At 36.7% G+C, this 11,431-nt stretch overlaps 2 protein-coding genes across 8 annotated transcripts; one reads left to right on the top strand and one right to left on the bottom strand.

The window, feature by feature from the left end:
- Window positions 1–13: 13 nt before the first annotated feature.
- Window positions 14–4,132, top strand: LOC8262776 (zinc finger HIT domain-containing protein 3). The gene is made up of 7 exons (XM_015720473.3): window positions 14–348; window positions 456–487; window positions 1,167–1,235; window positions 1,736–1,822; window positions 3,216–3,304; window positions 3,374–3,424; window positions 3,558–4,132. Exons 1-7 carry the CDS (start codon window positions 275–277, stop codon window positions 3,579–3,581), a joined length of 426 nt encoding a protein of 141 aa, XP_015575959.1. The 5' UTR covers window positions 14–274; the 3' UTR covers window positions 3,582–4,132.
- LOC8262777 (transcription factor PIF1) lies at window positions 1,550–11,431 on the bottom strand. Of its 7 annotated transcripts, none has more exons than XR_007216815.1 (10): window positions 11,071–11,429; window positions 10,727–10,843; window positions 9,692–10,613; window positions 8,051–8,149; window positions 7,898–7,963; window positions 7,724–7,789; window positions 5,799–6,188; window positions 5,298–5,376; window positions 2,263–3,671; window positions 1,550–2,172 (listed from the first exon to the last, which is right to left on the bottom strand). XR_007216815.1 is itself a non-coding variant. In XM_048377384.1 (9 exons), the coding sequence occupies exons 2-9, from the start codon at window positions 10,813–10,815 to the stop codon at window positions 3,652–3,654; spliced, it is 1,731 nt and encodes a 576-aa protein (XP_048233341.1). In that variant the 5' UTR covers window positions 10,816–10,843; window positions 10,957–11,430; the 3' UTR covers window positions 1,550–3,651. The 7 variants fall into 7 exon arrangements, 5 of the variants coding, with proteins under 5 accessions (XP_048233341.1, XP_048233340.1, XP_048233342.1 ...); XR_007216816.1 differs by having other exon boundaries at window positions 1,550–2,415; window positions 2,522–3,671; XM_048377384.1 differs by having other exon boundaries at window positions 1,550–3,671; window positions 10,957–11,430.

Here is an 11,431-nt window from a genome sequence, read left to right as displayed (position 1 = left end):
AGAATAACGCTAGGGCTAAACTTTCAAGCACAGATCTCTCTAAAGAAACAAAACTCGAGTGTTTCTATGGATACGTTGCCTTGTACTCCAACAGTATTATAGCTAAAACAACCTAAAGCACATAACCAATCAACAAGTCCATCGATCAATATATATATATTTGTTGGTGGATATCAATATATTATTCCCAGTTCATTGAACACTCGGATTTGGGGTTTTATAGCTGAAACAGGGGGGAAAAAGAACAGAAAAGAAAAGCTGAAACAGGAATTTAATGGGTCCTAAACAATGTCAAATCTGCAACCAAGCACAATCTAAGTACAAGTGCCCTTCATGTCTTGTTCCGTAGTAAGCTTAACTTAAAAAAAACCAAACCCATCAATCCTTTCTTCTTTTTCTTCTCTATATTCAATTTTGTTTACCATTTTCTTTCTCTTTAATCTCCATGCTTGCAGCTGTTCTCTGGTTTGCTTCAAGAAACACAAAGGTCAAGAATTTTTTTTTCTTTTTTCATATTCTTTTTAGTTCAAAATTCTCATCTTTCTGTTTCAGTTAGGTAATTGAGTAATCAAGAATTTGAAAGTGAATAAAAGGATTCCATAAAATGTCTCAACAACTGGACGAAAAGAAAAAGAAAGAAACAAGATTGCCCATTTACTGTTTTTCAATTATTACAATGAATTTAAATCTGAACTTTGGGTTCTATTGATTAGTTTTACAAAGACAAAGTCGTAGGGAGAGAGAGAGAAATATATATGGATTTTCATGCTTGATTGTCTCTTAGATTTTTAATGGATTGGTGAGAAAGAGAATTGCAAGTAGAAATTGTTTTCATTACCCAGCTTCAAACTGGAAAATTGTACTGGTGGGTTTTGTGGTTCAGTGTCTTGTTTAAATGTAAATGCTGATGAGTTTTGCTAAGTTGTAAGATGATTTTCTGTTTTAAGTAAAAAGAATGATTAACAAAATTTATAGAAGAAGCAAACTTGTCAACTGATAAATGTAAACTCATAGGTGTTTGTTCACTAGATTCCATGGATGTTTGAGCTATAGGTTGAGGGATTCTACTATATTTCGACACATGCATTATCCTTATATTTCATTCATAGCAACAGCTTGGTACCTGGAAGATGGACTGATTTGAGCATAATAAATGAATTATGCAGAAACCCCTTGTGCTAAGCCGGTGTCTTCATTGGGAATTTCTAGTAGGAATACTGATACTCGAATACAGGGTAATCAATAGTTACACTGCTTTACTGCATGTTCTAATAATTTAGGTGTTTTGATGTGTTCTTTTCTAAGTTTTTTGTTGATCCAATGTCAAAGTTAATGCTGACTTACCTATATTTCAGTGGAATATTTCTAACGATTAAGGTGTTTTAGTATTCATTTCATTGGAAATATTAATGCTGACAGAGTTATACAGAGAGTGAAGAAAGCTATTTGGCTCAGATTGGGCCATTGTAAAGATAGTCATAGGAGTTCTGTTGATGTGTTAGCGAACTGGCAGTAATTAGAGTCTAAGTTTGCTTGTCCATTTTTTGTGTGTTTGTTGTATAGATTCTTTTGCAATTAATAATAGTATATTCACCAAAAAAGTATATCACTCATTTGTGCTTTAAAATGATTCTTCTGTTATCCAGAAGTCATTACTCTAAAAGCACCAAAATTAATTCAAGCATTTCTTCTTGAAACTTAGTTGATTGGATCTGCATTGTCTCAAATTTGTCAGCTGCTGATCCAGAACTGCCTCAAGAAAGGCCATTAACTGTGGATGATACAAATGAGGTGCTGCTAAAGCCGCAACTAGAGTCTATAGGTATGTTTATAAAACAAGCTTGAAGGTAAAACCTTTAACAGTTCTTTCTGTTTAAAAACTCCTCTAATATTGTTTAATGCAGTAGAAGGGTAATGAAATCATTATCATTTGTCACTTTTGCAATACAAAAATCATTTTCCCTTTTCTCTGGAGTTTCATGTTATAAGCAACATATAGACTTCAAAGTAATAGTAGTCGGCTGGTGGCATAGTGCTAGTATCCATCTTGATGGAGCTTCTACCAAGAACTGAAGTTGAGATGGAGCTTCTAATAATTCAGGATGTATTTAGAAGATGTTTGTTTGAAGTAAACTTTGCCAAACCATGATCATGTGGACCAAAGCAGCAAATCTGCAAATGGTATACAAGGGTGGACATATCTTAGTCTCAGCATAAAAGAATATTCTCTATGGGAAAAACATGATTAACTATTTTTTTCACCTTATCACTATTTATCTCGGGGTTAAACAAACTAAGCTCTCCGCCTTCTTAGGGAATTTTTATCTGTATACTCCGCAACTGAAGTACTGAAATTATTCGCTGTGAAGTCATGGTGCATGCAGATGTGATATACTTGTGTTGGCTTGTTGAGATCTGCATTCAAACAGCCATGAAATTAATAAGTGATAGGTCGCTCCAGGTACCACTTTCGTACATCTGTGAAACAAATAGGATATGACCTAGTAATGGCTTTCTGCACCTGGATTGCATAGCATTAGAGGTCTCTGCTGGTTGAAACTGATATATTAGGATGACACTGAGCTAAATACTGTAGCTGCTGCCATTGTGTTCAGAAAATCTACATCTTGTTCTCTCTATCCATCAGATAATTGTAGCTTTATTATGATGAATGCCATTTTTGCCATGTTCATCTGGTTCAATTGTTCTTATCTAGTCGTAGTTGTTAAGTTCTTGTGCCATGTAAATTACTTGGGGGGCTTAAAGTTCCACATGGCCTCGCACTCCTTCCACATACCTGTTCATGCATTATCCAATTTAAGATCACTAGTTGGAATCATTAGGTTCCTTTTGGCTTACTTTCTTTTCCTTTTGCCATTCTGAAAACAAAAGGGAATGTTTAGTTGGAAAGCAAAACCTTTGTTGAAATAGTTTCTATAAAATATAGAAGTCTAGTCTTTGTCATAGTGTTTTTTTCCCTTCAAAATTTTATCTTGCAGTAATACAACCTCAGGAAATATGTATCCTTATTATTGTTTGTGCTTTCCAGCAAATCAGTAGTTCCTGAGAAGTACTCTGTAGAGAAGTAAAAATTAAAAACCAAAGAGCTACCCAACCAAGTAGACTGTAGTTGGTTCTCATATGTAATATCTTGAAGCAATTAATGGTCAGTTGTACTCCCAAAAAATATAGATTCTAATGCCCTGTTTATGCAGCTTCTTCCAGTGAAATTTGCAACGCATTGAAGGATGAAAGTCTTCGGAAACTTATATGTGCTATTGATGATGCTTCAGATCCAGATAGCGTATGTATTCTAATCTTCTCTTAAATGAAAGGAAGAAATTGTTCTAAAATCTCCTGTTACATCTGGTAGGAACTTGAGAAAGCTATGGGAGTGGAAGCATTCTGTATCTTTACTGACAAGGTATCTAGAGTTTGTCTTAACAACATCATGAAGTTGAATAGTCATCATTAATGAATAGTGGCGATGATATTATGTTTATAAAATTGAAGTTTCTCTTGTTAATAAGCATCGCTTGATTTTGCTCTGTTCTCAGATTTTATCCGCCATAGATCAATAACTTCAAGCAGTCAGACATGACAACATGTAGAGATTTTGTGCCTTCTACATGTTCAACTTCAGTGTAGCTTTCAATTCTGGAATGATCGTCCTGGAAGCCAGTCAGAATATATTTAATTCATAAATTTTGCTGCTAAAAAAAAAGTTGAAATGAAGGTAAGGTATGAGAAAACAGTGTAGCATGGGTGTTTCATTTTCTTTCTTGATACTGCAATAGCCTGGTCTAGTGTGTGTGTGTTAGGATTGAAGATTGTGCTCTTGGTGGATCTGCCTTGTGCATGTAGACCATAAATATAAAGTAGAGATTTGTTCCCAATATTATCCGGTCTCTGTCTCTGTCTCTCTGTGTGCTGGAATTGGGAATTGCAGCTGGCTAGATTATTTTGTTTGTAACAAAGTAGAAAATATTCTGTATTGGTCCACAATGTCTTTTTTGTTCCTGTATGGCCAAGTTCTCCATGGATAAACATTGAGAATTATGTTGGTGTTGAAAGAGAATGTAATTACTGGACCAGGGTTTCACAAATGATTGGGATCAATTGCTTTTTCAGATTTTTGATAGTCGCCTAGTTGTTTTAGGTGCAGATACAACTTATCTTCAATACTCCACTAAGCAGTAGACTGAAAGGTTCAGTTGACAGAGAATCTAAATAGACAAACCCACCCTCTCTATCACAACAAATTGACAACAGAACAATAATAAATGGAGGAGAACCCATCTGATCATCAACATCCTCCAGCCTGGACTCGAGGCTACAACTCTCAATTCATTCCCTCATATTTATTTATTTATATTCATTAAAAATTCTATCTTTTAACCATATGTCACTAGTTTGAATGAAAAGAATATTAAAACAAAAGAAAATAAATAAATTTGGATGACAAAAGCCAGGAGGATACACAGAAAATAAAACTTCCGACTCTATTGTGGTATAATAATTACATGTTAGCTGTGTTATCTTTTGTATTAGACAGTGGCAAAAGCTGTGCTCAGGATTTGTTGCTCCTTTTACACTACAAAAACTCCAACGGGCAGTCTGCCATAAATTTTCAACCTCAAAGCACGGGAAGAAGCTCCATCATCTACAACATTGTCCCCAGTCAGGGGTAGTACACGACCAATCCTCAGACCAAAATGTGCCACCATTGCCACTATACAACTTAGTGTCGCGTGTTGTACATCTTTTGCCAACCAGGGATTCTATTATGTCATGTCCCTATAGAATATCATCCAGAAGAAGAAAGGTTTTGAGTACATTTAGAATTTCACTTTAAGCTAAACTGTGAAGGTTAAATGGATGCAGTCCTCCAAACTCATTATTGCTCTCTGAAGATGCAGCTCTTGTTATGCATGTGCGGATCAACTTATGCTTTGGTTAATAAGATAAATAGACAGGCTGAAGATAGAAAAAGGAATGGAGAAGGGGAAAACATAGAAACAAAAAAGACCATGTGGTAGAATAAAGGATAGTTCTCCAAAGGTGATAAAGACAACTGACGGGACATGGGAATAGATTTATCTACATGTGGATAAATGCAATACTGCGATGAAACGGGTACACTTTCAGGATACTTAGGTCACAAGCAAAGAGCAGTGTCTGCCATCCCACTCACTGATATATTCCAGGTTTAAGCTAAACTGTCATTATTTTTCTCTTTCAACACATTCTTAACAAAACTCCACAACCTAATCCATACATGAGATAGGGCAGCCTACCTGACTGGTGATTATCAAGATTCTCAGCTCCTTGATTGGCACCTGGCTTGCTGGTACTTGGCTGGGCCATTGCTTGGTTCTGCAAATATTAACCGGTTCATTCAGTATTGATGATAGCATTCCTAAAAGATAGAGATGAGGGAATGATTTAAAATAAAGTAAGCAGGTCTATGTTATCATCTCTAACGACATATATAATGTATCGAGAAAAATCCTAAACTTCAGCCCAAGCCCGGAGATATCCTTCAAGCAAAGCTCAACCCAGAAAGTTAGCAACTCTTATAATATCAGGAGAATAGACCACGTATACATCAAAGATTATAGAGATGCCTCCGCATGCATCTGTTTTGTGCACATGTGCACTGATATGTGCGTCTACACTGGCACATTCAGTGTGAAAATAAAATATTAATATGCAATGCTGCATCATAAAGAAATATCACATCAATATCTTCTTCAAATATAACATGAGCAGATGAGAAAGTGAAGAAAATACTCCACCTCCGGTACTGGTATCTGCAACTGTTGGAGACCAAGATACTGCTGATAAGGATCGACGAAATTTGGCAATCGTGGTTGGTTCGGATTCTGTGTGCTTATTGCACTTACCATGGGATCTGACTGGCTGGCTGCTTGTATTCTGGATGGATCAGGGGCAGGGACAGGGGGCATATGAAAAGCTGGCATATGGAACCTTGGACCCAAATGAGCTGCTGCTGCAGCCTGTGTGGGGAGGGGTGCACCAGATAGAACATTGGGAAATGGCATCATAGGTCGACTCATACCCATTTCCATGCCCATCCCGATTCCCATTCCCATCCCCATTGGTGGCATATACTGCTGGATGCCAGGAAACATCATCGGGACCATGCTGCATCCCATGGACATCATCTGTGGAAATTAATTATAATCTAATCTTTTCATAGATAATGCATAAGCTCAGAGATTTACTTTAATCAAGAATATAAACACTCCATGCACAAATTTATAATAAGAACTTTCAATTTTTCATACTAGGATACACTAAACCATTGTGTCGTGGTTAAAGCAAAGCTAGCTAAATAAAGATAGGACTTATTTACAGTCCAACTAGCAAGGTTAGAGGAAGAAAGAATCTGGGTACAGTTCTATTTTTTGTAAAATTGGAATTAAATGGTTACCCTCAAAACTCACACCTGCATCATTGTAACATGCGAGCCAAAAGTATTTGATACGCTATTTTGGCACCAAGCACGTTTCAAAATTTCATCAGACTATGTTGTTAGTTTCGACTTCATTAATGAATGAACCTAGATCGGCTGATGTGTTCCACAGCCTAAAGCATACAAATATAGGAGAAACCACAGAAGAAAACATCAAAGGCACTCTATCCTCTATTTCTTGAGGTTATCCACCCAAGCTTTCACATTCCATAATCTATCTGTGATGCTGAAATCAACCATCATCCCAAGTTATCGAGAATCAAATCTCAAAGCCAATCTTTCAAGCTTAAGACATTGAGTTGCAAGCTTTATGAGGTCTAACAAAAAGTATGGTCTTCACCTCATCTCTTCAATTTCTGGAAAATATAATATATAAGAACACCCAACTTTCACAACGCATTTGGTGGATGAAGGTAAATTAGACATTAGTAATTTCCCAGGCGTTGCTTGAATAATTACTTCTTTCTCATAGTGAGAATGTATATAAGCCTATTCCGATCTGGTCTGGTATGGAATGAACTTGTAATCATGGAATCGACTTGATACTCGTGATCATAAATGTTAATAAAGCATACATGATGGTGAAGTAATCTAATTTGGCATATAATGTAACATGCTAGAGAACCGCATGAACTCATGCAAATTGTTGTGACAACTGAAGGAAGATCAGTCATCAGTGATTATTGATTGCAAGAAATACTTCCAAAAGGGCAACCAAGGATTTCCTCGTGGTTATACTGTTGTGTGTCTTCTGCCCATAGGTAACAGCTATGTCCCTGTCCTGTCTCTCCGTTGGCCTATCCTCCACACTCAGCTCAGTATTAAAAATTTGTCTTGCAAAATTAAAGAAAAATCAAGAAGCGCGTCCAAACTCAAAATTGAGCTCAATATTTATTGCTATTTGTAGTGAAAGTTTCAGGCAAATAATATTGTTTGACGTTCTAAAATACACCTGAGATATTTATTTGCCATGAACTTTGATTCTATCAATAAACTTTATTATGACTGCAGAAAACTCGAGAATGCAATTTAAGGAAAAACTTAGGTATCAAATGATAATAATACATGCATACATGTGCAATGTGCCCAAATAAACAATATTATTAACAAGTCAAAACAGGATTAAAGCTTACGTTCCAATCAATTATGTGAACTCTTCCAACCAATTTGACTCGGGAAGTTATTCAAGAAATCATATCAGGACAAAAAATAGGAAAAATTTACCTGTACTTGTAACTGAAGCGATTTCAGGTACTCAATTGCCTCATCTAACATAGAAGCTTTATCCGACTGCAAATCGAAAATGAATAAAAATTCATGAATGAATAAAAGAAAAGAAGTAGCATCAGTACCTACTGTAACAAAAACACAAATAAAAGAGAAAGTAATATACAGAACCTTGTTGCATCGAGGTATGAGCTCTTGCAAAGCCCTCATCTTTTCATTTATCCGGTCTCGCCGTCTCTGAAAGAAAATGTAATATCGCCCCATTAAGGATGCTGATCACATGAAACAACAAGTAATTAACAATTTTGTTCTAGTGATACAAACCCTTTCTGAGAGGTTGTGAACTTCTGCAGCACGAGATCTCTTTGTAGATGTTGATCCACGAGCTTGTTTCTTTGCATCAGCAGATTCAAATTCAACATCCTACGAGAAAAATAAAGCAATTGGTATACATTCAGAATAATTTTTGTAGGAAGAACGAGAAGGTAGAGGACTTTTTGCACCTCAATATCAGCACAATGCAAAATCTCACTGCATCAAGCTGTCTTTTTGTCTAACATAATTTAATTGGATTTTTGACACCTCTTCTAGGATCACCAAGGCACAAAAAAATTTAATAGTGGTGCAGCTAGAATGACCGTATAAATTCTGGTTGGCATATATAGACACTTCTAGCCTATTGCCTAGTACCTGCACCATAATGATTTTTTTGCTCGGCTGTTGCCTAAGCTACACGAGTTGATTCATAAATCAACGCCCTTAATAGCTGCAATCTGAATCCTCCAAACCAGAGGTAGGACTTCCACCTGCCGTGAGTTTTTCTTCTATCAACAGCCATACACTTCAAATTTCCCATATATTTATCTTCCACATTGAAGTTCAACGTTGCTCAGCATTCTCCTACTCTTAATAATATAAAATTTTCTTTATTTGTTAAAAATAGGCTAGCAAAAAAATGTAAAGGTATAGATCAATATGTCTAGGAAACTTCATCTTTTCTTTTCTTCAACCCCATCAATTAACTAAACCACATAAGAAAAAAATTCAGAAATAAGGGTTCATATCTTTCCTTGATAAATGAGAGGGAAGGTTTTCTTATCTCCTTTTCTTGGAAAGAATCTGGATCCACAAACCGGTATAGCCTCTAGCCTATTAAAACAAAAAACACATGTATATTGTTTTTTTATGACACTCAGGTGGTATCAAAAGGAGATACCAATTGTGCCAAAACTAAAAAGCTGACATATTCTAAAAAGAGAAGGCTGACATGTAAATTATCAGCCAAGCTCTAAATTAAAATAAAAAATAAAGAAAAAACCCAACATAGTTTATAGAGAGGCCCAAACTACCACCATTTTCTACAATAATTAACCTGGAAAAGCAACTAAAAACGTAAAATAAGAATAGTATTTACGAGAAACAGCAAAATAGGCCAGAATATTTTATTTTTGTTTTTATTTTTTTGAAACGATAACTAAAAGGCAAACAGACAAAGCATGCAATGGAAATAGAAAACCTAGTCCCGGGACACGCGCCGTCAACCGAATGTCCCAAAAAAGCACTCGAACAATTTTTTAAATTGTTAGGTAATTCAGATCCTCTGTGTTAGTATTCACTGCAACTCCTATATCGTTCCCCGTCTAATCAAAATCAGATAACAAATACCGTTTCTGCTAACTCCCACTACAAACGTCGAAACAACGTGTACGCACACAATATTGATAGCGACGATACTCCAGTGCACACACCATCGAAATTCTATGTACAAATTGCACCGAAAGTTTTTCTTTTCTTTTATTCTTTTCTATATAAATAAAAAGAGAAAACAAATAACCGAATGGTGCTCACGCTTACTAACGTCATTCTCACTGCGCACGATAGCCAAAAACAATAAATAAAAACACAAACATGCCAAAAATGGTAGTTAATATAATTACTCTACACTTAACTCCGTAATTAACTCACCTCGCTATGATAATATTCCGTTTCTTCTTCCCTTCCTTTCCGCTTCCTATCATCAGCCGGCGGCCTCTGCGGCTGCGGCGGTTCAGCGCTTGCACTAGAACCACCGGGGGATGACGTCACAGTCATTTCACATGTCGTCGTCATCTCTCTATTGTTGTTATTATTATTACCTCTGGAAGATGCACCACAGGCTGCGGCAGCGCCGCCGACGCCGCCGTTATCACCACCGGAAGTACTCCTCCCGAAAGCTGCCTCTGAAATTCTCGAATCTAACGCTATTCCTTCCGGCGTTTCACTTGAGTCAACCACCGTTGATTCTCTTGCTACGGGTTTTACTTTAGACGGTCCTGATTCTGCTACGTTAGCACCATCTCTCGCTCTGTGCCTTGAAAAGTAAGCGAAGTTCTGCACAACCTGCGCTCTTCTCGTCGGTGGAATCGGTGGTCTTGACGCTGTAGCTGTAGCAGAAACCGGCGGCTGTTGAGAGCGAATTTCTGGATTATGGAGTGAACGGACAGGAGCGAAGCTGTTGTTTGTGGTTGTTGTTGTGGTGGTGTTGGTGGTGGTGGAAGTGACGCAAGCAGCGGCGGCAGAGGTGGGATAAAGGAGATCGGCGCAGAAATCTTGATCGAAATTAGTGTCGTTGATAGGATAATGAAGCCAAGAAGCCATCTCATCTTCTTGCATGAAGAGATTACTATTATGGGTGTTATTATTATTATTATTATTATTATTACTGTTATTGTTATGATTATGGTGTTCTTGAGCTGTACGGATGACATCTCTGGGGTTTGATTGATCTACAGGTATGACAGCGTCGTCGTATTTGTGGTGCTGTTGCTGTGGTTTCTTTAGCGACTGGGTTTGCACGACTACCTGACCGTTATGCCACAGAAGCTCCATGAACTCATCCTCCGTAGACCTGTCAATTAATCAATCAATTTTTACAGTTATTTTTATTTCTTCAAGTTGTAGAGAGATTTAAGAAAAAAGAAAAACACAGATCAAAAAGAAATATGAAACAAGAATTAATACGTGATTGATTTTTTAGGGCGAACTAAGGTTGATGAAGTAGGGATAGCGCAATCGTCGTCCATTTCGAAATCGGGAACATAGTGGCTCATTTTCTTTTGCAAATAATCAAAATCAAAACTACAACACAAAACATTACGCGAATAAGATGTTAGATAAATCAAACTTTATAGTTAAAAAAAATTAAGAAAAAAAGAAAAAATAAAGCTTGAACACAAACTAAATAAATTTACCAGTAAACCGACTAAGAAATGAGATGTAAAAGAGTAGCCGCCATAGATAGAGTAACTGTATTCTTTTAGGGCGCTTATAAATATAATGGAAGGAGACAAATGTCAAAGTTTTACCATTATCAAAGCAGCTACGACTGCTCTAGCTCTTTTCATGATTCTCATGCTCCCTCGGCTCTTTCTTTAGATTTATGTTTATCGAACAGAGCGATTCGAATTGGAGGAGAAAAAAGAGTTCCTTTTTTTGTTCTTTTTTCTTTTTTTTTTTTTCCTTTTCTTTTGTTGGCTCAGAAGATTTTCTGTTTGCTGATATGTGTTCCTCTGCTTTGCCTTTTGTGTTAATATCAAGTTGCAGCAGGCAGCCCCAAAGATGATAAGGTCTTCACCTCTCTCTCCGAATAATGTGAAACAAAAGGACGAAGTGGATTTTTGACAGTATCTATCTACTGCTCTCAACTCAAAATCAAATGCAATGCAC

Source organism: Ricinus communis, chromosome 7, assembly GCF_019578655.1.
Source record: "Ricinus communis isolate WT05 ecotype wild-type chromosome 7, ASM1957865v1, whole genome shotgun sequence".
Taxonomy (NCBI): domain Eukaryota; kingdom Viridiplantae; phylum Streptophyta; class Magnoliopsida; order Malpighiales; family Euphorbiaceae; genus Ricinus; species Ricinus communis.
This window is presented reverse-complemented; position numbering and strand designations above follow the sequence as displayed.